At 46.0% G+C, this 25,569-nt stretch overlaps 2 protein-coding genes across 8 annotated transcripts in view; one reads left to right on the top strand and one right to left on the bottom strand.

Moving 5' to 3' along the window:
• The window catches only part of LOC119445954 (39S ribosomal protein L51, mitochondrial-like), a 28,119-nt gene extending 17,178 nt beyond the window's left edge, over positions 1 to 10,941 (top strand). Inside the window, exons 3-4 of one of the 2 annotated variants that reach the window (XM_037710251.2) lie at positions 2,531 to 2,644; positions 10,665 to 10,941. In XM_037710251.2, coding sequence (XP_037566179.1) covers positions 2,531 to 2,644; positions 10,665 to 10,879 — 329 coding nt within the window. In that variant the 3' untranslated portion in view covers positions 10,880 to 10,941. The remainder of the gene's footprint in view (positions 1 to 2,530; positions 2,645 to 10,664) is intronic. The other variant, XM_049663755.1, reaches the window with a different exon arrangement.
• Positions 10,942 to 18,004: 7,063 nt separating this feature from the next.
• Positions 18,005 to 25,569, bottom strand: part of LOC119445955 (uncharacterized) — a 74,125-nt gene continuing 66,560 nt past the window's right edge. For all 6 annotated transcript variants that reach the window (XM_049663759.1, XM_049663758.1, XM_037710253.2 and 3 more), the window contains 2 exons: positions 23,148 to 23,229; positions 18,005 to 21,332 (listed from right to left, as the gene is read on the bottom strand). In XM_049663759.1, the coding sequence (XP_049519716.1) occupies positions 21,135 to 21,332; positions 23,148 to 23,229 (280 nt within the window). In that variant the 3' untranslated portion in view covers positions 18,005 to 21,134. The remainder of the gene's footprint in view (positions 21,333 to 23,147; positions 23,230 to 25,569) is intronic.

Raw genomic sequence — 25,569 nt, forward strand, 5'->3', positions numbered from 1 at the left:
CTCAACTTCTGGAGGTAAAGCACTTCACTTTGCAAACCATCCTGTTGCTCACAATACCTTTAAGGTGCTCTTAGATGTTCGTCAGGCTCAACTACCAACGCTTTCTGCCCTAATGACAGAAAGTATAATAACAGAAAGTTCGGTGCAATTTGTAGTCGCAACCTTGCGAGAAGTGACATTTGGCTGCGGAATGGAAAAGAATCGAGCTAAGGGCATGAAAAGTGCAGTGCATACCGGTTGGTACGACGTTGGCCACGTTGCGTGAGCGTGTCTGGGTTGTGTCTTCTAAATAGTGAAGAATTTACTCTAGGGACCTAAAGAAGTTGTCCTTCGTAACCGAGTGTCTCTTGTAACCATGTCTCTTGTAACGAGATTTTACTGTAGCTTCAAGCTGCATGCTGCGGTTACGAGAATAAATTCATTTGTAACAGTCAAACAAATGACAGCCTTTGGATTGCTCATTCGCTCGACCAATAAGTCAGTCAGCTTAACTGGTAGCTTGCCGAGGCGAAAAGTAAGCCACTGGCAAAAATAAAAAATTGGGAGAGTTGCTTTTTTTGTCGATAGAGCACAGCTTATTATTCTAGAATTGTGCATTTCCGCTGATGTAGAATAAGCTCTGATAAACTGTGTTCAGGATGATGCGTTGTCTGTTGCGTACTCCACATCCTCAGAACCCTCTGAGTGGACCCACGTTATGGCAGCCAGCCATCCTGAATTTAGTGGGACAGTCCATAGACTTTTGAGTAAACATCCTGAGGCCCGAAGTGACCAAGTCGGGGGGGACGGCCAAGTGTCCACTTATATATATTTTTTTCTATAAATAACAGTCGATAGACCAGACTTTTTTTGTTTCTTTTTTTAGTGCTTACAGTTAGCTTGGTTGCACATTCTTCTCTGATTTTTTGTTGAATTGTCATAAACATAGAAACCTTTTCATTTTTGTCTTGCTTCTATTCTTGTTGTTGGCCCTAACTGGTCACAGTACCTCTGTCTGTTTGGGCAGCCGTGTTAGCCAGGTGACTACAGCCCCTTTTTATTGTTGTTGGAACCAGCAACTTATCTACAAAAACATATCTTGACTTGGTAACCCTTTAAGGCATCCGAGATAATCGAGCTTGCTTGACTTACTATTGGGTGGGGACTGTGTACTTCCCATGCATCAAGAACGTATGAATACTTTCTTTTTTTTTTTGAGTCTTTGCCTCTGCTTTGCATGGCTTTCTCTAGAGAAGACAGGCGCAACAAAAATCAATTCGAATCCTGGTTCTTTCTGACGAAAGAAAAATTGCCTACTGCTTACACTGCTAATTGGCTTGTCGTAATGTCACAGCATCATTGGTAGTTTTGTTTACAGAGAGATGTCAGAATTTTGGTTCTGGCTAGCAAAAGTTTTTATGCATTACCCAGATAAAAATGAACTGATTTAGAGGCCATGGTTGTGCTTAAAGTATGACAGCAAGTGGGAAATGCACTTTTTTCCTGAAAATTCTGTTGGTTTTTTTTTTCTTTTTTTTGCTTAGTTAGATGTTAGAACACTCTGCAGCAGAAATTATGTTTCTCCGCTGTTCTGTACAAGCACAATTCTTTTTTTATGAAAGATTTCTAGGTGAAACTTTGTACACTTGTATATTGCTTAGGTTCCTACGTAATAAACCCCCAGAAATAAAATATTGGGACAAATTTTCATGTGGATGTAATTTATGGCAAGGCATAGAAGGGCATGTTTTCTTGGTCATTTCAGCAGGATTCATCGCTTCCAGGATTCGTCAGATCTTATTTAGTTTTAGTTCGTTGCACAGATCAATGTATATCTGTAACTTCCAAGAATTGTGTTGTTGGATTGAGCTAAATCTAAGTTATAAATGCTGGCATGAGGGCTTGCCTCGCAGCCGCCTCATGGCAGGCTTAGGCCTGGCCATCATAAAGTGCTGCTTCTCTAATAAAAGTTTATTCCTCCTCCTCCTCCTGGCATGGGGGGGGGGGGGATCAACATTTCTGAAGAATTTTATTATAAGAAAATATGAAAACTTTTCACACATATTATCACACTTCAATTTACTTAGGAAAAAATGTGCTCAATAGGACAAACAAACTGTATTCTTGCTCATTAAAAAAAAAGAATTGCCGTTGCATCCATTCTTTTGCAATTATTGGCGACATTAATGCGATTAGCATTATTTCTTATGATGGGTACAGTGTCGCAAAGTGGGCAAAGTTCCCAAAGGATGCTTATGGCATGAATATCCAGCGGCCCATCGGCCCATACCCATTCAAGTGATTGGCCAGGAATGGGCACATGCCTAGTTACCCAAGCTGACATGAAAGAGGTTAGATACGGACTCACTACATACTGCAAAGTGGGCAATGTTCTCAAAGAATACTAACCGTATTAAAACTTTTTAGAACATGGCGTCATAAGTTGTGCCATTTGTGTTAGAGCAATTTCTGTTTACAAAGATTCTACTTTACTTACTGCCTCGATCAAAATGCACAATTTATTCTTTCTTTCTCATTCTGCTGTCGTCAGGGTACCTGCCACGGCTGCCGAAGGAGCACGAGAAACTCAAGACCCAACCCGTCTATACACCCAAGGATGCTTGGTGTGAGCGAAGAGCCCTCTTTGGCCAAAATGACTACATCGGTGAGTGGTCTTCGAGCAGAAAATGGACAAAGGCGTGTTTGTTTCTTTTACATACTAGCCAACTGTCCGAATTTGTCGGGGAGGCTCCCAAATTTTGACTGTTCTCCCGATTGTACAGACACAGCCATAAATCTGAAAAACTGCCGAAGCCCCACTATGGGGAAAAAATAAAACATTATGCAGCAAAACTGCATTGTAATTGCTGTTTGCGCTATATCTAACTAGTCGAAGCCAGATTTAGATCCAAGCCACTTGTGTGTAGGCAGCGTAGGCCTAACTAGCCTAATTTACTTCGCTTCAGATCGAGACGTGCGTTGAGGAGGGCGCGTGAGGCAAGGGATTTATAGTATGTGTTGCCTAATAGCTGGTATAGCAGTTTTATTCAATGAAGCTGGAAAGAGGCCATAGTCACAGGACGTAGTATGTGCTCTCTATTCATACCCACACGCACTGTACGAGCACCGAAACGTCTTGTAACTGTACTGGCAGCCATTCAGAGCTGTATCTGACGTTTCTGTAACCCAGAAAAAAAAAAGAGTTTAATTTTTTATAGCGAAGCTGTTAGCCACTAGTTGGTTGGCATTTTTCGTGTCCGCATCTGTTCGCAAAAATGTGGGTTGATCTCGGAGGTCGTGCAATACTGGGCTGACCCACAGCGAAGGTAAAGCAGGGTTCAAGCAATCAGCAAAGTGGAGTGAAAAGTGCATACATTCGCATTCTACATACAGAACAGCATTCGTTTCAATAAAAAGAACAAGCACAATACGAGCATCCAAACCACATATTTGATGCGAGAAATTCATAAGGGCATTCTGTGCTACTTCTCGATGCCTGTGTCCGTGGCGTTATGGTTTCGATATCAGGCTTCTGTACCAGAGGTCCTGTGTTCGAAACCTGCCGTCAAACGTTTTCAATAATGTTTATTAATTTATTACACAGTGCTGTGTTGAAGATGACGAGTGTACAAAGTCGCGAAGCTGTTGGATGGCAGAAGGACGAAGTTTAGGCAAATTCATGAACTTCCCATAATTCCCATGCTAGCTGAACCGCCTTGAAGTTAACTCCCGTAGACACTTCCGTTGCAGCACTGCTATGGGTAGGCCACGCAGAGTTAGGGCTCTCGAGGAACCACAGTGACCACAAAGCGATTATCACTACCATTATTCTAAAGTAATAAAACATTTCATACACACATCAGCAGGTGTAGTGGTTTTGCAACAGCTTCGCTGAACGTCCACTTTCGCAGGGTCGGAATGGCAAGTAAATTTTTTTTTTGTTTTGTCTCTCTCCCTAAGCGAATCTCTAGAATTTCAAGGTCCCCAGGTTGGCAAGTATGCTGTTATAATTTTCGTACCTGTAGTTTTACACCTCGCTCACAGGAAGCAAAACTTTCATGAAAGAGCAAGCTGCCTTTTTCACAGCGTGACAGCGCGCATATGCACCCTGGTCTTGTGAATTAGTTGCTAAACATTTTGGGAGGATCACATGCACAGCCCGATCTCGGGGGAAAGTTCTTGAAGAGAAAAAAGAAAGCACACAGATGCGCACTGCTGCAAACACTCGTGTTGTGTCATCATCATCACCAACGGCCTATTTTTATGTCCACTGCAGGACGAAAGCCTCTCTCAGCGATCTCCAATTACCCCTGTCTTGCGCTAGCTGATTCCAATTTGTACCTGCAAACTTCCTAACTTCATCACCAACCAAATTTTCTGCCGTCCTCGACTCCGCTTCCTTTCTCTTGGTATCCGTTCTATAACACATGGCCTGCCCAGCTCCTTTTTTCCCGCTTAATGTCAACTAGAATATCGGCTATTCCCATTTGTTCTTTGATGTACACCGCTCTCTTCCTGTCTCAACTTTAGGCCAAACATTTTTCGTTCCTTCGCTCTTTGCGCTGTCCTAAACTTGTTCTCGAGCTTCTTTGTTAACCTCCAAGTTTCTGCCCCCTATGCTAGCACTGGTAGAATGCAATGATTGTACACTTTTCTTTCCAATGACAGTGGTAAGCTTGCAGTCAGGATTTGGTAATGCCTGCCGTATGCACTCCCAACCGCTGCTGTGCACTCCAACTCCACCGGCGGTAGATCTACATCTGGGCGGTACCAAAACGTGCGTAGCGTAAGACTGCAACTTCACTTTAATACAGAAAGCGGCCAGGGCTTCGTCAGACTGCTCCGTGAACCATGTAGTGGAGTTGATGGCTCGCACATTTATTGAAAAACCCCTGCATTACACTTGGGCGACACTTCACACTGCTGACGAAGTCTTCTTGCGTCTGCCCTCACTTGCTGGTTGTGGCAGCATGTGCCTGACTTCAAGTACTCGTCTAAGGAGCAATAACACTGGGTCGATACAAGACTGACAAGATGCTGATGGCAACAATTAGCCGAGTATTCAGCACATGTATCGCCAAGACCATTTTATTAAACCAGGCCGACAGCGGTCGCCACCAACAAGCGTGAATTGTAGTAAAGCGGGATTTCTTGTCGATGGCACCGACGAAATCGGCATGCCGACCTTCGTTCGACCAAACCCTGCGTAATCGGCCATCAAACCGACAACACGATAGCTGCAGCGCCCTTGCTTGTATATATTGTGGTGCGACAAGTGACCGATGTCACATGTGCAATCATCCCCGCCGACCCCTAAGCATCATCGTCAGCTGCAAGTGAGATCGTTCACGTGGCGAGACTCGAGCCTTATCACGCACCTTTCACCGCAGATGTGTAGGGAACGGTGCTTCTACTGCCGGGGGTGATGATACGGAACAGCCGCCACAGTGTGGCTGCACTGAAGAAGAGGAAGATGACGTGCTCCCGATTGATATAGGGTCGCCATCTTGGTCACTGTTGGCTTACGTGTAAATATATTGTAAACATCCTTGTGCGTCAACTACACGTAACAATATAATTAATCGCACTCAAGATGAGTCGGAACATGCCTTCGAATTTGAAATGCACATGCTTCAGCCCTCTCAAGCTGTACACATGAAGTTTGAGCTAATTGTGATCCTGCTCAACAAAGGTTAGGCCCATGGAACTTAAAAGTAAGCAGTTAGGATGAAGGACACTGTTCTTATAGTTCAGTTCTGGCCTTAGTGATTTCAAATTAAGTACTCTTTACTTCACACGACGCGTACACAATAAGCAGGAAGTGACAAGACAGCGCTGTGCCAACCTCTGTATGTCACCGTTCCTGAAGGCTGCAGGTTGCATTCGCTAAGTAGATGGGTGGGTCTGTACGTGGTGTTATGCTGACACATTAGTTAATTCCAGAGACGTACTGTTTACCTCTGCGTCAAACGGGAAACAAGACCGTGCATTTGGTACAGCAGTATAAGCAACCGCCTCGCTCAGTTATATGAACGGTGTCATTGGCATTTTCGCAGGAGAACTACATGGCCTATAAATGAGTGCTTATGCGAACACAGTTTTCAGTTTTCGCGTGCAAACTGTAAGTATGAAAGTTAAAGTATGGAAGTTCAAAGCTAGAATCAGTTGTAACAGCCCGTACTGTAAGTATCCAGATCACAGTTGCCGTTGTTTAAAGCTCAGTGGCTCATATTGACAGGTAGCAATGGGGCTCATATGTGCAGATATGTATGTTTTGCTACGTTTTGACATTATTTCATATCAGTGATGTGCCTTTTCCACTACCGTATTTACTCACCTAATCATTTGCACTTTATCAGAAAAATTGATGCAAATTTAGACCCGGGTGCGATCATTACGCGGGGTAAATTTTCCGCTGTGAGTGCCCGTATATGTTAGTGCCCGTATTACCTTAACTGATCACTACCGCCGCCTTCGGCGCCTCCTTTGCGGCCGCATGACACCAGGCCCAAGTGAGGCCAGGCTCTTACGCTCGCTCTTTCTCTGTTGTTCTCGCCGCCGACGCGGGCAGTCACGTTTCAGTTCAGCTATGAAATAAACGCGTTCTATTCAAGAAGTTGTCTCGTCTCGAGTTGTCATGCCACGCTAACGTCCGTAGCCTTCACGTCCAGCCCTCACATCTGGCGCAGTTGACACCCAAGCCTCTGTCAAGCCACTCAGCTACGCCAGTATGCCAACGAACTGGTAACTAGAGCCCGTTAGTCAGTCTCCCATTGTCTCCTTCCTCGCCGAAGCGTTTCCAGCCATTCGCTCGCTTCATCGTGCGCGCCTGCGTGTGCTTGCCTGTGGAAGCGCTTATAATCTAATACAATACCGCCATCATTTCTCCGTTCAATCCTGTAGCCAACTGTGTTTTGCCAGTTAATGCCTGCTTAAGCCTACTCTGTGGAATACGATGCCTGGAATTGTATGGGAGCATCTCGACCCAGTGACGATGTCGCGCCTCGGCATCGACCTCATACGGGAAGAATTGTCGCATCGCCAGTTGGACACCTCCGGTTTGAAAGAGGATGTACTTCAGCGATTGGAACCCGACATTCAGTAGCAGCGTTAAGTAACCCCTCCAGCGCAATCCAAAGCGTCCGCTTCGACCCAAGCACCAACTTCGGCCCGTGACCAAGCCACGATACAGAGTCTTGCCTTGCTGTTTCAGCAGCTACCTCGCCCTGCAGCAACGGTGACTACACTATCGGATTTATCATCTTCCTACCGCAGTTTGACGGCTCCCACAACCACAGTGTTAATGTATGGCTTGATGACGTGCGACAAGTGCAGCAGCTTGCTTCGTAGGACGATGCCACCGCTCTCCTGATAGCTGCTAGCAAGCTGAAAGGTACTGCACGAAACTGGCATCTCGCGTTTGGGAACCAGTACGAAACCTGGGCCACGTGGAGCGCGTCCCTCAAGGACACTTTTTGCACAGAATTGTCCCTCATCGAGTGGCAAGAGCAAGTTATGAAAGTATCCCAGACACCATCTGAAAGCTTGCACCAGTATGCCTTTGCCAAGCTGAGAGTAATTGCGCGTTGCCCCGTCGAGCTTTCTTATGCCCAAAAGATAGACTATCTGCTGCATGGCTTATGCGAACAACACATCCTTGCCGCCATCACAGCGAACAGGCTGCCCACGGTAGCTGATTTTATTACCACCGGCACTAGCCTCGACAAGAGTGCACAACATATCCAAGCTAATGTAAGCCCGTCGCCTTTTGTCGGTTCCATTAAGCCGCCGCCACAGTCATCTTGTACCTGTAAGCCTGTAGAATGTCAGCAGCCTCACCCAGAATCATTGGCTCTACTGTCCTCCCGAGGTGCAAGATCAAAACCGCACATTTCAGAGCAGCCCACAGATCAACAAGAAGCTATGTATGCAGCTATTTCGGCACAGTACGGCGCCCCAGCCATTCGTAATGGCCAAGACCTAGCTCAAGCTGTCTGCTACCATTGTCAGGGATTGGGACATCTGGCATCCAAATGTCCTACACGTGCAAGCTGCTTACCAAAGCCACCATCGTCAACAGTCAATGTAGCTGGACAGAACGAAGGCACTGTTGTTTGCTGTTGCTTGGAGATACTCAGATTATTTTTAAATTCCTCCTAATTACATAATTAGTCTTAATTAATTAAATAACTTCTCAAATATCATAATTAGATTAAAAGTCTCAATGAGAAAATTGTAGAGCAACATGAAAAACTTCCGATACAGCTTTCTGTTGCTCAAAACATGCTACATATAAAAGTGTTTCTCCGAGCATGAAAGAAGCCTGCAAATACACGCAAAACTGCCGCACGACTGGCCGCCTGAAGCACTTTGCATGTATCCACAGGCTTCTTTCATGGTTTCCGCATCTATGACCGCGGAAACTGGCTGTCAAATCGAATTACCCTTCGTGCTGCCTCTCGCTTCAATGCGAACAAAACTGTGAAAACACAGCACACATAAAGCTATCAGCAACTCGCTCTCTGTCCCCATCGCAGATCGCTTTCAAGATAGGGCCCGTACGGCCGCGCCTTACACAGCAGCTGCCGGAGTAGAACGCCCCCCCCTCCCCCCTCTGTTCCACTTCCTGGTGCCTTGCACGCGACGGAAGGCGGCACACTTCCTCCCCGCTTTCTGTGATGTTTTTCGTGTCACTGATCTCGGGGGCGTGCGGGTGTTAGAAGAGATGGAGAAGGAAGACGGATGGCGACACAGCAAGCAGATATTTAATCACACTCGAAACCAAAAAACCCCAAACGAAAACGCAAGTACACACGGAACTAAAACACCATGAATAAATAAATGCCAACAAATGAGCAACCTAGTGAATCAATAAACAGGCCCTTAATTCTGTCTACGATAGTTCTGGGCGTTTTCTACTCGAAAGTCTGGCAACTCTGGCCTACTGTTGTGACGCTACTAGGATGGGACGCTCTTACTGAGTTCGTTGTTCTCGTTGCACGTATTTTCCCGGCGGGGATCTCGTTGGACCTTTCTCCATGTTGTGGTTCTTGCCGACTGTCGCATAATCGATGCTGCATAGAAGTCGGTCGTTGAACTCGCTCGTCTCGGGAGCCTGGGTAACCCGGTCGCTGTTGCTGACGTGGCCGGGAGAGGTGACAGGTTAGGCCTAGCGACGTGCTCGGCCGCCGCTTCCGTCCAGCTTCTTTCCCGAGTGCCGACGTGGCGTTCCGGGGATCATCGAACGTGCCGGTCTGCCGTGGAAGAGGGGTCCTCTCTGGGGTGCCCTGTCCTGCCGTGAGAGGCTGCAGCCAGTCCAGGAGCCTCACTCGAACTTGCCGAGGTCGACGGCCACACCTTGGACGGCCAACGTCACGGACTCGGCCAGACCCCCAAGTCTCCCGTCGCCAGAGCGGAGCTGGCGATGCGACCTTCCTGGCCCGGAGCTACGTCGATAATGCTTGCTCAGTGCCGTTTCTCCCTCGACCATACCTCGGGCCACGTGCCTCGCGCGCTCGCGCCGTTCAGAACGCTCCGTTTACTTCGTCTTTTTCTTCTTTTATGTCGCCGCCGGCGTCTTACTCATGACATGGCTCCCCTTTTAAGAGTTTTTTCTCAAAAAACTGCTTTCTCTTGGCCTTCTTTTTGGCGGCGAACTTGACTTTTTCGGTGACTTGCGTACTTCTCTGTGCGTCGGCGTGTCTCACCGCTCATCACCACACTTTCGCGCACCATTCACATTTCACTCCACAGTACATTGCACTGAATTGTTCGCAATGCTCATTGTCTCAAACACTCTATAAGAATAAACTTGTTCACTGCACACATTTGTGGAAACTGACAACTCAACTATCCGAGGGCATTCCTAAATAATATTCCTTTCGTAGCCTACCAGTTGCATTGCTTTATTTTTTCCGCCTTTTTCGGAACTCCCACGCTTCTCTACGTCCCACCTGTCTCCTTCGCTTTCTTGCTCTGGCACATTTCTCGTGCAGCTTGGAGTGGCTCTGCCTTAACTGTGGCTTCATCAACTTTCTCATTGACGCACATATCTCATGCGCACGCGTTTTCTTACGCTGCTTTCCTTTACATCTCTTTTGACTCTTCTTCCTACCCGTACGTGTTACACGTCTAGGACGATTAGGGTATCTACCAGCTTTACTCTTTTTCTCGGAGTGTAAATGCCTCACTTTGTCGGGTGCCTGTTCATCCCTGGAGTCATTTTCTATTATAAACTCACTATCGTTCTGAGGTGAAGCTACTTCTTTCTCTGCTGTGCACTGCTCCTTCTTTACCCAACCCTCGGTCTGTATGTCAGTCATCCTCTTATCTTGTCCACTATGCGTCAAAGCCTCCTCAGTGGTGAGCTTCTCCTCTACACCGTCATAGGCGCTATCTATTCTTTCTGCGTCTTCTGACGTCCCTCTGCTCGGGTGCTTCGGCATCGCCGGGGGGGCAGACTCCTGGCAGACTCCTGAGGGGCTCGAGCCCCCAGAGCCCCCGCCTCCGTAGTCTGCGGGGCGGGGGAGTATACTCAATACCGAAACTCAGCTAGAAATAAGAATTTTTTTCTGATGTGTGCTAGTTGTAGGCAACACTAGTCGATAAAAGGTTTTAATAATGTTGTGGCTACAACCAGCCCAACTTTATGTATTAATTACTGCACTTTATATGTATGGTTGCAGACATCCTGGGCAATGGTTCTTTGAAGCCCATCCACATCATGAGGGGTGTCCCTGGTTGGCTGCAGGGCTTTCAGGGCAACGAGTTCCAGATGCTGCTGCGCAAAAGGCCCGTTGTGTACCACTGGAAGCAGACGCGGCCCACCGACTTCCACAAGCTCTCCAAACGCATCCGGTGGCTCTACAAGGTGCTGAACCATAGGACACGCTCAAACTGATTACACTGGCGGAAACTATAGCTTGATCTGTAGTTATGTAATAAAGCAACACATTGATGCTATTTTGGCCTCAAGGTTCGCACTTGCCTTTCGTAGGTGCAGCAGGCTCGCCAGCAGTTTGAACTTGCGTAGTTCAATGTTCTGGATAATTCGGATCAATTTCTGAAAACTCACTTGGATCCACTACTGTCTCTTTTGTACACTTTGAGGTTGCTCAATTTAAACGAGTGAAACAAGGTAATCTTTTGATTCGAGCTCTTTAGGTTTCCAGATGTGCAGAATGTTCTGCTGAGAAATAACTGTTCAGAGTATTCACAAGAAATTTGGAGGACGCTTAAGCGTTGCCTTTAAGAGTGAAACGCAATAGTATTCAAAGATCACTGAATGCTGGTCAGGCTTTCCGGCAACTGCAGCTTTATTTTTTCTCCACCTTCGCCTCTGCGCGCCGCTACCGTTTTACGCGGTCGAGGAGGCGAGCGCCATCTGGATGGGGTTTTCGCAAGTAACCTACCCGAGCGCGCTGCTGTTGTTATGGCAGAAATACTGGAAAACGGGTTTGTGTTTGAGTTTACTCGTAACAGAATTATGTTTTCTCGTACATGCAAATAACAGTCCGACGTCACCATGTCTGTAGGTTGTAGTTAAGTCGTACTTTACGATTTTTCTGATGCATATTAGTTTGAGAAATTCAGTTTGTTCACTAATGCCTTGCGCAGGGATGGGACTCCTGCACCATTTGTGCCATTTTGATACTAACGCAAATTCCCGCGCCAGACTGCGCCAAACATAGAAAATTGACCGAAAGTGCGCCGCGTTGCGCTGGAATGGCTTTGGCATGTGTGCTTCTGCAGTGGCTGCCAACAGCGAGCGGATTCGTCCTTCAAAAAAGAGCGCAGCCGTTCACATTCCACACCACATGCGGCGGCGCCTCCCGCACAGTTTCTTGTCGTTTTCACGCTTGTAACACTGGACTTTTCGGCGCTTCCGGCAAGTGTTCGGTGCACGGTCGGCCACTCAGCGGTTGTCGCTGCTGTCGGAACGGCCAGGGCAGCTGAATTTAGAGTGTACTAGAATACTGTTCTGTGGGCCAAGTGGCGCGGCACTCCCTAGCTGAGGCGGATGGCGGACTTGGAATAAAAAGTCGCTGTTTCACCCGAAAGGCCAAGCATTGCTTGCAATAGCAAATCAGTAGATAGCTATGCGAAGGATGGTAGTTTTATCGGCCGTATGAACTTGTAAACATTCGCTTACTAACTAAATTAACAAGCATGGTGTCACGCACGCACAAGCAAACATGAACACATCTTAATTGATGATTGCGCGTTCGCTGTCAAAACGCTCGAGTGAGAAAGTGTGGCAGCAACAGCAAGCAAATTGACCTTCGTGCTGCTTCTAGCTTCAACGCAAACTAAGCACAGGACACACGAAGTTATTGGCACTCGTACTCTGTCCCCATCGCAGATCGCTTTCAAAATATGGCCTGCGCGACTGCGCCATGTGCAGCAACCCCCAGAGTAGAATGCCCCCCCTCCCCCCCGGTGCCTTGCGCGCGACGGAAGACAGCGCACTTCTTTTCGCGCACGAGATTGAACCTCCTTCGTTAAGCCATTTTCGGCTTACCCCCGCATGCTTTCACTCGCACATACAGCATACGATGCACGGCAATGTTGTTATCGCCCCTGCACTTTATACGCAACATCACTGCGACGCTGACGGCAGAAGTGCACTTGGAGTGTCCATATAATTGCTCTCAAAAACAGATTGGATTAGTTTTACGTTATAGCAGCCCAGAGTTGATTGTGCGGGTCTCTGGGTCTGCGGTGACATATGGTGATCCAGAAATTGTTACTGCGTCAATTGGACCGCATAATTTGAGAACGTTTGCCGCTATCATCGTGAGTGTCGGCATGGAAATATATAGTTCGATCGTAGTGCCACCAATGCTTTCGGCTTTACAAGGAAAGCATGCACCATGCCGCCACTGGACTGACTCTTCTATATTCTAGTACACTATAGCTACAAAGCGTGCTTCTACTACGTGCTTCGTGTTGATTTATTCTGTGTTTTGTCATGGTTTAGAAGTGTGCTGCCATATTCCATTATTCTGCCAAATTCAGATTGGCCTGCTCCAAAATGCTTTAAAATGAAATTTTATCTGCTTCATATTGCTCCAAAATGAAATTTTTTGCTCCAAACTGCTCCAAAATACAATTTTATCTGGTCCAAACTGCTTCAAAACGCACTTCTACGTGCTCCAAAATTACTTTGGGCAGTCCCACCCGTGCTTGCACCACGTGGAGGGCCTGTGTGGTCGGGGTCGTTCGGGATGAATTTCTCAGCCACGGACGCTGGTGCGCCACACCGACACCGGATTTTCTGCGACACATGGGCCCTTAACACTATCGCGTTAGAAAGCATGAAATAGCTGCAAGTGTGCCCGTGATTGACACATGGGCTGCTGATATGCATCTTGACAGGTGCCATATTAAAGTGGTTCCTATGACCCATTTGTTAGGACTGCAGATTGGGCAAGTTGGTTACAATCAATACTGCTACGGCACAACATACAACAGGGACTATAGCAAGAGAACGCAGAACACGTGCTAACTGCCAACTGAGTGTATTACATGAATCACAACAACTTATACTAGGTGTTTTTTTTTTTACATTATACTACAGAATTAACCGCTGACTACAGAAAACCACTGTCAAGAATATGGAGCATTGTGTGCGGCCTGAAAACCCCATTGACTCCTGCATTCTTTCAGTTCTGTTGCACTATTTCGTAGCAGCAGCGAGTTGGACGTGGCGGAGACTTTCTGCTCCAAGATCACTGCTGCAGTGGCGCTCACAACTTTGCCCCGAGCAGCACAGGAAGTTTCAGCGACAGCAAGCACCATTGAAGGAGACTAACCTTTTTTGATTATAGAGCTACTTGGCGCGTTGGCGTTGGTGAACAAGGCATCATCTCCTAGTCCTGACTGCGTAGGCTATGCAGAATTAACTCATTTAGGCAACAAGGCAAAGATGTGCCTTCTTACCATATTCAATGCCAGCTAGGAGAGGCCGCCTTGAAGCTTGCTGGAAACGAGCTCATGTTATCCCCGTCCTCAAGCCTGGCAAGTTTCCAACAGACATAAACTCCAATCGTCCAATTGCTCTTCTTAGTTGTGTAGTAAAGCTTATGGAGAAGATGTTATTCACAAGCCTGGACTGGTTGCCAATGAACAAGAATGTCTACCCTCCGCAAATGTCAGGGTTCAGAAAGGGCCGCAGCAGCATAAAGTGATTAGCCTTGTCAACTATGTCAAACTCAACAAAGCTGCATGCAAAATCGCTATCAACGTTATACCTTGACATCAGGGGAGTGTTCGATAACGTGGCTCGTGCTCATGAGGCTATCTTATACGCTCTGAATACTGTTGGAGTTGGTGGTCATATGTGTTGTAGCGGGTGACAGAGTGACGGTGACGGCCCAAGTGCAAACGCACGACAACCTTTATTTCAGAGAACGAAATATATATATATAGGCTACTTGCCTATGACGTAACATAAAAGAACCAATCATGTTTGACACGTGTTAGCCGAGCACTTCATATCACTTCTCCCTCTCTTAAAACTGCAGCCTTTGCACGGGTCTTCGTTGTCGGGTAGACCTCCGTAAGACCGGTGGACTTGGGGAACAGGGAGCCTGCTGGGCTGGAAGGGATGTTGGAGGTGTTGTCGAAGGAACAGGCACGGCGCCAGTTGGTTCTGGAGTAGCCGGACTGGACCGGCCTTCTCGCGTTGACGTCGGCCGATTCTTGTTGTCCGGGCTGGGTTGAAGTGTGTCGGGAGCCTCCGCTTTTGGGGCCACGGGCGACACAGGCGCCCGACGGAAAATTTGGTCCAGATGACGCCTGGCTAGACCATCTGGAGTGTCGACCGTTACCAGCCGTGAACCCTCAGTGCTTTTGACGATGCCTGGCCGCCAACGCCTCCCTTGGCCAAAGTTGCGCATCCAGACCTGGTCCCCGGGCTAGAATCTGGGAGGCTGCGAGTAACTTGGAGGTAGAGAAGGGACACAAGCATCCAAGCGTGAACGAATTTGGTAGTTCAGTAGCATTTCTGATGGAGACTTGCCGCACGGTAGTGGGGTACGTCGATAGCCTAGCAGCACTCGTGCTAGTTTTGTTTCGAGATCGTTCACCATAGAGTGCTTGAGAAGGCCATCCTTTATTGTGCGGACCGCGCGCTCTGCGAGACCATTAGATTGTGGGTGGTACGGCGCACTGTGTAGATGAGTTATGTTGTTGGCAGTCATGAACTGGGAAAACTGCTGGCTTGCAAACTGAGGCCCGTTATCTGATACAACTGTTTGCGGCAAGCCAAAACGAGCGAACAATTCGCAAGCCGCGCGATTGTGACTTCTGTGGTCGCCGACCTGACGGGAAGTGCCTCGATCCACTTGGTATGGGAAGCTATCAATGCGCCCCTCTATTGGTCCGGCAAAAAAGCCGTGCCCACTTCCCCGTTTCTGGCCACTAGGAGCGCATGAGGTCTGCGCTTGTAACGATGCACGAACGTCAAGGCCCTCACCATCCAACCCAGACCAAATAGTGAGCCAGTCTTTTCACGCACATGCCCCTGGTGGGACCGATTGCTCAGCGAGCATGGAGACTCACTTGGCGACGACGTCCCCAGTCACCTTCTGCCAGAACCGTTTCCACGCCGCTACGTTAAAGGTTGTTTATCACGCACTTTCTCCCTCCTCATTCATCCTTAAGTCCACGTGTCGCAAAAATGTCACGGTAAGGGTACTTCTTATGGGCAGCATGATTGTGGTTTTGAAATCAATCGACAGTCTTGGTGCCGCCCATGAATGTGCTATGGGCGATGTGGAGCCCACGACGGTCTCACGCTACACGTTAAAGGTTGCGCACTCTCCCATTCAGTACGTGTCAAGTCACAAGTTTCTGGGCATGACAATCGACAGTCTTATGATGTGGACACCCCACGTTCAAATAATAAAGGAAAAAATTGGGTCATATGCAAGAATCTTCCGTATGCTATCAAGCAACACTGGGGGCTGCTCTGTAAATGATCTGCTATGCACGTATACGGCTCTCTGTGAACGTCTCCTGTGATACAGCCTTCCTGTGCTACAGGGCATTTCCCAAAGCAACATAAAAGCACTCACTAGTGCGCAAGCAAAAGCCCTTAGAGTGTGTGTCGGTCTACCGAAAAACACGTCAGGAGTTGGAACCCTTGCATGAAGCAGACTGCCTATATGCCCCAGTGCTTCTGCAGCAGGAGTTTCTGCAAGTTCACATGCGCTTTGCCACCAGAGTGCTGGGTCATCCACTTGCTTCAGGCAGCGATCCTGTAGTGTGGAGCTTGCTCCCGCTGCATTATCAAAGTGCATCTATGGCAACGGAGCCACCGTAGAGAATTCCCTTCGTGGTCAGTTGTCACTTTCTTGCCTTGGTTCAAGAGTATGAGAAATACTCCCGGTCCAGCGATGACATACTTTGCTCTAGGGCATGTCAGCACCAGCTACAGGGTTACGGCTACATCATATGCCATTTCTGGGTGGATTCCGTCTGAAAGTGTTACTATCTTTGCCACTCTCAGTCACCGCACTTCAGCTACAGCCACCGAACTAGCTGCACTGCAGGCAGCTTTTAAATACATCATAGACCAGACAGCTGAGTCTTGGGTAATCTTCACCTATTCAAGAGCGGCCCTGCAGTCCCTGAAGCTGCCACGCATGCAGGAACAACTTGTTATAGACATCAGATGCCTATGCAGTCAAGCCTGCGAACTGCATCACAGTGTTGTGCTGCAGTGGTTAACAGCCCACTGAGGTATACATGGCAACGTACAGGCTGACCACACTGCGAAAGTTGGACGAAGACCTTTCGAGAGAAATGGTCCCAATGCCATTCTCGAGAAAAGACGTGCGACACTGGTATCAGCATATGCTTGGTGTCCCCAGCGATCCCTCTGGACAGATGCAAGCCACCAATACGGACCCCTATACAAAATAGATTCATCGTGTGAATTTTACATGCCGCAAGGCCCCAATAGACGAGACCAATCATGCTTACACCGTATCAGACTTAATGTAGCCTAGCCGGACTCGTTCAAGTGCAAGATGCAACTGACGAACTCTCCAATGTGCTTTGAATGCAATGCCCCTGGTGACCTGCAACACGTTCTGTGCGAATGCTGCCGCTATGCGTCAGAGAGAGGTGGCACTACACCTTCAACGGATCTCCAACTTGGAACTGCGGCACATTCTCGGCCCATGGCAAGGCACCTCCTGTGCGTTACGCGCCACTAAAGCGCTGCCGACGTTCTTGCGGGCGACGAGCCTTAATGAATCTTTGTAAATATCGCTACAGTGTATATATATATGTGAGTGTGACTGTATGTGCTGTTAAGTGTTTCTCACTGTATTTATCATAATCACCACTCAGCACCTGGAGTAGCATGTCATGCGAGCAGCCAGGCTAACATCTCCAGCGTATCATTAAAGCATGTTTCTCTCTTTCTTTAATTCGGAGAGGTGGAATTAAGGATGGCAATACAAGCTCTTCTCAAGTGATTTTTATTCTGGAATGCTTTAACTGATGTATGTGAACCAACATAGCAAAAAAAATAACAATGCAAAAATTTGTATGCCACATTTACAAGCAACTCTCTTTTTAAAATTTGTGAGGTTCCAAAATTGCACAGTGGGCTGATAAACGATGCCATTGTGGAGAGCTCCAGAATAATAACTACCTCAGCTTCTTCAATGTGAATTCAAAGTGCAGCACGAGTGATTTTGCATTCCATCCACATTGGATTGCTGCAGCAGCTACGGATTAGACCCGAGACCATCTACTCGGCTGTAAAACACCATAGCCACTAAGCGGGTGCTCTTTTTTTGTAGTAAGATCATCTAAGGTCCCAACTTCCAGTCCTTGTGCAGTTTGTTAAGGATATCTGTGCTTGGGAGAGGTTCTGAAAACATATTTAGGAGAACAGCACTTTCTTACCTAGCTCACCATTCCACAAATTGGAGGAGCTCCAGCAATGGCAGAAAGAGACAAGCACTTCTGGTGGTGCATTTCCATGCAAGCGCCACAAAGACAAGTGTTTGACGTGTGTTTTTTTATTTGCACAACATTTAAAAACTGCTATCTCACATGACAATATGCTGCCATGTTACAATTTAGGAACAGCGACAAAACAAGGCTTTCAAAATTTTAAGTGTGTTTCAATCTGAGAGAATCATTATTTATTTATTTATTACATATTTATTATGAAATCCTGCATTTTCTCAAAGAGCATTATAGAGGGGGCTATGTGGTTGTATTTGCGAGTTTTTTTTTTTTTTAACGCAGCACACAGTGACATGTGAAGCAGTCACGGCTGTTGTAAAAAAATAGTACAATAAAAACACTGTCTTCAAAACACAGCATATTGAAATATGGCGATACAGAACCACTACATCAAAACACGAAGAGAAGAGAAAAAAAAGAATAATTGGTCCTGTACCATTGTCGGATTGCGACGCACTGGCGACATGTAGGCACAAACGTTTGTTAACCTCGTTATGCACCACGACCCTAGTTTATTAAATAGGTCAAAACTAAGAACAGTGCATACAATCAGTGTGTAAGTGTTCAGCATCACATTGTGTGCATTGTTTTTCATTTTAATGGCTGTTGATTGTAAACAGCCAAGAACCCTGCACTGCATTAGAATGCAGTTTGTATAGTACTACTATCACCATTATGAAAGCGCTGACATTATGAAATCCCTGCTGTAAGGCACCAACTCGAGCGCTCACCCTTCCATCATTACATGTCATAACAGTGCACGCTGCAATGTGAACTGTGTTATTCCAGTCATGACAAAGCAACTGCACAGCATATAGGATCACCTTCTGGTGGCCCCGTTGCACAACATGTGATATCCTGCACATTAATTCAGGATTCACGTATGCATGGCAGCGTGTGAGCCAGCAATAAGAAAATGACAGAAGTGGTTGTCAAACCAGCTGTGGTCCTTCAACTGGAAAAATGTGCGGCCAAGAGCACTCAGCCTTTTGAAACAGCGACACCTGTTAACTATCAACAAATTCACTTATGACAAGGGAGGCCAGTGTCTTGCTTTTGCTCATGAGAGGTTAGTACAATCAAGGATACTCGTGAATCTTTGCAAGGATGCTGTGGGTTATTTTGCTGTCTCTTTCTGCCTGCACCTGAGGTTTTAAAGCACATAATCTTTGGTAAAAGTAAACTGTTTAATGATGCTTCTGATATGGGTGCTCTCACTTTCTTTGAAAGCACCAGTCTCGCGCCATTCTGTCGAAACTGCCGCGGTAGTTTTTAGTTCGCTACTATGTTAGACGGACCAAATTATTATTGCTACAGCAACAGCAGGATTAAGAAATGCACAGACTAGCAGTAGGAAATGTACAGCATGGTAGCGTCATTTGTTTTAAAACAGCATAATCAATGCCAAAATTTCTAGCACTGGCTTTTTATGTCACTCAGGACTTGGGCCTTCAGCTAAATTAAAGCATTCACCACTGAATAAAAAAATAAACCTTCTTAATATAAACAAAAAACAATCTATAGTGTGTGCATGGAAATGGAGTATCACCTTTGGAGAGATGGAAAGAAAGGAACATAGATAGCCAATTATGTTAATACATTTCTTCCTAGATCCCCAGACGGAAAAAAAAAAGTTTGCATTGAAACATCCTCTTTGCTTCAGTTTAATACACTTCTTTATAAACCTTCACACCGGTTCACGCTGTTTTGCAGATTTTCCCACTGATATGCCCAGATGGGCAGCTTTGACACATGTCGTACTCCAAAGAAAGTGAAGTACGACAAGTATGAAAGCGGAGTACCTGCTGTTGTGCAGCTGCAATACTAGCGGCACATAGCTTACGGTTCATGAAGTTCCTAGCGATCAGTCACTTTCTCTGAAGGCCTGTTCATCTGGACAGTCCCACCGCACTACATACGGACCCTTGTGTTGCATCCAGGGAGCGAATTCCTCCAACCTTGTGCACAGTCGAGCAGCATGTGGTGCTGCTCGGCCTCCGTGTCGGCTACATGTGGACTGGGGTGCGCCATGGCCGCATTGGTCTCGCCACACCAGATTTGTGCCATCAGTGCGTGCAGACTGATATGATTAAATGTCTGCTGTTTCGCAGCATCATGTTCGCACCAGCCCATCAAGCCCTATTTGCTGCACACTGTACACTTGGCCTTTCCATCAACAACTTAGGATGCATCCTCTGGCCGTGTAAATTTGCCTGAGTGCAAGATAAGGCACATTGTAGTCTGGCCAACTTCTTTGATCGGTCAGGATTGATAGCTTGCCTAAAGTCCTCGAGGTAGTGGGATTCATGCCTTGGACATGTTTAGTGTATGTAGAGCAGCTTAAGCGAGTAGATTCACTTTATTCCTTCCTATCTCTGTCACCTTTCCTTATTTTCTTCTCCTTTCCCCACACTGCTGAGCGATGCTCAGGTGTCAGCCGCGTGCTTGACAGTTACAGTGCTATCAGCAGACTTTCCTTTCTCTCTCTCTCTCCCAGAGTTCCGTTAATCTTGAAAAGTTGGACTGTTCTCTCTTTCCTGATGCTTCCTGCTTCGAAGCACTCACTGTTTGGCATTGCTTAGCTTTCCAGACAAAGGCTTGAGCCCAGCCGATGACTAATTTTGGTCTTTCTCACCGACCAGTTGCTCAGCGCAAAAGAGAATGTCAAAAGTAGTAAGGAAGTCAGCAAAAACACCTGCAAGTGGCGCCACCTTTTTAGCACGTAGACACATTATAGTATAGATGCCCCAGTACAAGTACTGGTATACAGGCTGGTGACAGCTTATGACTGGATCTCCACAATTTCACTTCCGGCGCAAGTCGGAGCTTTTCACAAACTGTGTTGTCTGGCACAACATGAGCAATAAAACTTTGGCCAGTGTAAAAAACCCATATTGAGAAGCCCTGACAGTCTTGTGGCATTAACACATCTTTTTGGCTTTTCTGTGGTAACAGGGAAACTTGGGATAGTACTAGTTGGTGAACATTCATATTGGACAAACAGCATCAAAGCAGACGGCAACTGTATCTTACTCAGTGTTTGTCTGCTTTGGTGCTGTTTGTCCAACATGAGCGACACTTCTCTGCGCCAGCAATAGCGCAGCAGTCTTGGCATGTAGACCGCACATATCAACACCTGTAATGACCATGTTGCAAATGTTCCATCAATGTGCTGCAATGCAACTTTGTGTGCGGTGACCCCTAGCAGCTTCCGCATCATCCTCGAAGCTCTGGTGGCAGTGCCAACAGAAGAGACGCCGGCAGGCCAAGCAGGCGTCCACCTTGCTACCGCTGTGGCGTTCCAGGCAGGTCTTGCAGGAGGGGCATGTCAGACACTTGCCAGGGTCCTTGGCTAGCCATGGCTGTTGCACAATGAGGGGGGAAGGGGGGGGGGGTGGAATAGATTTTGTAGCAGTCTTAACAGGAACTACTATCTAGGAGGCGTAGGCTTTTGGTAAGTTGGACTGGTTTCTACTGTGCTCTGACTTCAAGTGATGTGGAGCCCTCTCAAGACTGGAGCCAGAGAAACCATGCACGAGCCGTATCTTCAGCTGCTCCCAGAGCAGTCAGGGGAACTGCATGACCGCATCTCGGTCATGCTCCCAGCTGGAGCACACTGCTCTGATTGAATAGTGTGAATGTGTTCCACGCTCTTGATTTTGACCATCTGAATGTAAAGCCCGCCGCCAGGGAGCTCTAGATCACTTGAAAGCGACCAGCCGAACGTACCATTTGAAAGATAAATGTCTTCTGCTGCTAATCTGTCTCCTATAGCTTGCTCTCTTCTCTTCTTCCCTTTACTGTACCTAATAATCTTCCCCCATGCATGAAGCTTAGACCAATTCAACTTTCATGAGTTGATTGTTGCTATACAGCACAAATCAAGCCCACACCTTTGACAGACCACTGTGGTCCAGTTTTTTGTGTAGATTAAACACCTATAGTACTTTGTTTCATGCTTAGCAGGCAACGCAGTGAAAGCTGCACAAGTCTGGTCAGTGGAAGTCGTAGTCCACACATTTCACAGTGCTGCTGTTTTTTGATCAGCGATGCATTCTACAGAATAACTATTTACTGAACTACAACTTGTGGATGTAAAATTACTTCATGTCACATATTATTTGTACACCTTTGTGCTGCGAGTGTGCAACATGCTTCGTTTTGGTTGCGATTGCAAACGGCGCGCCATGGCCGTTCGTCACAGAAACGTGTCACTACACTCATTCTGTGGTTATTAGGTTGTGATTTGTGACACCTTCCGTGTGATATTTAAGTCATATTTTGCATTGTAAATGTAATACTTACTGCTACATTGAATTACATGTCACGTACCTATATCTTTCATGTGACAAACTAGTTTTTGTTTGCGAATGCGAGCACTGAGAGAAGTTTCTCTAGCCTTTGTAGCATTGCCTGCTTGTATGAAATGGAGTATAGGTCTTGGCACTCACTACCTTATTCATAGCATAGTCTTTTTTTTAGCCTCAAAAGATTGGTAAGCTGAGCGAGATCAGTTTGGTAATGTTAAAAAAATATGATGCTGTATTTTTCGTAAGATAACAAGAAACGGCCATGGTGGGAGTGCTGGCTATAGAATCCCTAAGACAAATGCATAGGTCAGAAAAACAGAGTGGCTCACATGCCAAAATGAATATCCCAGATAAAATCAGGTTCATAAAAGTATTCACAAGTCTGTTCTGTAGCAGCATAAAGATAAACCGATCCTCCTTTTTCATTGATATTGGGGATGCCTTCGTAAGCAAAGCTTTTATTTTGTTCTAAAGAGGAGAAGTAACATTCTTAAAGTCTATGAGTAACACGAGAACAAGGTGAGAGCGTAGGCTCCTGCTCTCACCTTGTTCCCGTGTTACTCGTCTTGAATCGCCATCTCCCGCATTCTCCTTGTTTTCCCTGGATTCTTAAAGTCTGTAGTTTGATTGCTTGATTTTGATTGTGTCTGGAATATCCATTCGAGAATGCGTGCTGCTCTGTTTAACTGATCTAGTTATGTAGTTCTTGTGCTGATGTGAATAAATTACTGTTCTTTGTCAGTACTTGTACTGTGCCTTTTTTATCATGTCTTGTTTGAGATCCTGTGCTCTATTCTAACATTCACGGTAATGTTCCACAACATTGGACATGTTGCACCTTGGGCTTTGCTGCAAGCATAGACGTACCTTGTCGGAAGTACCACTGTTAGGCAGCATGGAGGCTCTGAAGGCAGTGCATGACATGCCGTAGTGGTAGAGAGAGCGGCACCTGCATAAGCACATCGCGCAAGTGCCCATTATTGCCGAAAGAAGTAGTCTTTTTTGTTGGTGCGAAAAGCACTTGCATCAATCTCTCTGTGTGAGGTTCATGTTAGAACACTGTGGAGAACAAATCCATCAGAACCTGGTGCACAAGTGTGATCTGATGGAAAGCATCAGGTTGAAGCACCACAGTAGTACCACGTCATGCTAGTTAGTTATGTAGGGCTTTATGATGCATAAGTGACTGAGGCTATGATGCACAGGGCAAAAGGCGATGTGACGTTTTCTGGCACATTCCTGTCCCAGTCACAGTACTGTACTTGTTGAAGACACTTACACCCGCCTAGACACCATGGGTGTGAAACAAAAACTTCAGTTTGTTGATTACTGTTGGGATGAATACACCTCACATATGGACCATTGCCTTTCAAAATAGTATGCTGAAAAAGAGATGACATTATGTAAAAGGCGGGCAGTTTTAGCTGTTGCAACTAAAGCATTGGAATGTAAAGGCATTATTTGATGCATATTGAAGGAAAGCATTCTGAGCATTCTTAAGAATACAAATGAGAGCAAAGTGTGACATGCATTCTGCAAGTTTATTGTGGGGGCTGATCACAATGCAGTTTGTTAATTGCAATTAGGTATCCAGAGCTACAGGGTGCAATGCAAAATACTAATGTAGCCGAGCTCACCTAAAGACATCGACTATTTGTTCGTCATGCTAGAGTTCATCGTAAAACAAAATGAGAGTATTTACACCTAACAGTTCAAAAAATACTACTGCTTGAAATCCATGAATTTGAGGACAGAAGTAGGGGGTTTGCAAGGGGTGATGCAAGACCTATGTTATATGTAATTAAAGATAAATTATGAAGATTGAAATGCTTTGAAAAATAATATTTTGCAAACATCTTTCAAACAGTGATCACTTCGTTTACTCATTGGCATGTGCATTGGCACGTGTGACGTGCATTTGAAGTGACGATGCTGAGTTTCACATTGGTCAATACAAAACAATTTCTCTAGCTGCATATGTTTTAAACACAGCGTGGATCTTCCTCAGTTTGAATTTCTGCAAAGTGAAGTCATTCCTTGGGTTCAAGATTTAAATAATTTTTTGCTGGTGAGCATCACTTAAAATGGTGACTGGTGCTAAATTAAATGGAGACCCAGTGCACACACAACATTGTCAACTAATAATTACCTCGTCATTATTACCTTTGATGGCAGACATACAGCTGGTAGCCCAACCTATTTCCAGTATTTTGTTGACAATTTTTTAATGCACTTGGAAAGCTCGCTCTTGAACAGCCATGTGCAGGCAGTCACAAGTTCTTTATTTTTCTTGCAGGGACAATTTTCAATATATATGTAAAAAATTAAAAGATATGAAGAAAATATATTTTCAGTGCTAATCATAATCTGGTATTGTGCAATATTTTAGCAGGGAGAACTGCAGATTAGATATACGGCATGACCCAATAGGCCTTTAACTTGTTCACAGTGGCATGGTATACTGGCAGGTCGCAGTAGTCATTACCCCTTGGCAAAAATCAAGGCCTTTCCTGCAGTGCGGAAGCAAAATTAGTGCAGATAAAAAATTCTTGTTGCTTCCAATTGCAAGAACAGTGGCATCATCTATCTGGCATTCTATATAAACGTGAAGGTATATTAGTATATTACACACCGATATAGGTCACAATACACTGTAGGGATATCCAAACAAGACAAAAGTTGAAAGGAAGATGGAAACTTGAAAGGATGAGGAATAGTCGAACAAGGAATATCGCAAGGAAACCAGTAAAAAAAAACAATTGAGTCCAATTAGCTTTTCCAATAGGAATCAACTGAGACCAGTAGGAACCAATTTGAAAATCCTTACTTCCAACCGGTTACGATTGGGTCAGAGGAGAAACCAATTGGAATTGCCAATTGAAATAAACTGGACCCAATTGGAACCGATGGGAAAATCCCAAGTTCCAACTGGTTACGATTGAGTCAAAGTGAAACCAATTGAGTCCGATTAGACTTACCAATTGGAATCAACTGGGCCCATTTGGTAAATCCTTACCTCCAATTGGTTACAATTGAGTCAGGGATGCAACCAATTTGAGCTCAATTGGACTTGCCAGTTTGAACCAGCTAGGCCCACCTTACATTCCCAACTGAGTTTAATTGGACTACCAATAGGGATAAACTAGCTAGAACGTAACCAACAGGGAAATCGTACTTTCAGTTTATGAACCCATTCAAGGAAACTAGAATGAGTTATAGCTATACATGCATGCAGTACTAAGGCTATAGCAAACCTGTTTCTGGCAGCTGGAATCCTATTTAGGTTTGC

The sequence above is a fragment of the Dermacentor silvarum genome, chromosome 3 (genome assembly GCF_013339745.2).
Source record: "Dermacentor silvarum isolate Dsil-2018 chromosome 3, BIME_Dsil_1.4, whole genome shotgun sequence".
Taxonomy (NCBI): domain Eukaryota; kingdom Metazoa; phylum Arthropoda; class Arachnida; order Ixodida; family Ixodidae; genus Dermacentor; species Dermacentor silvarum.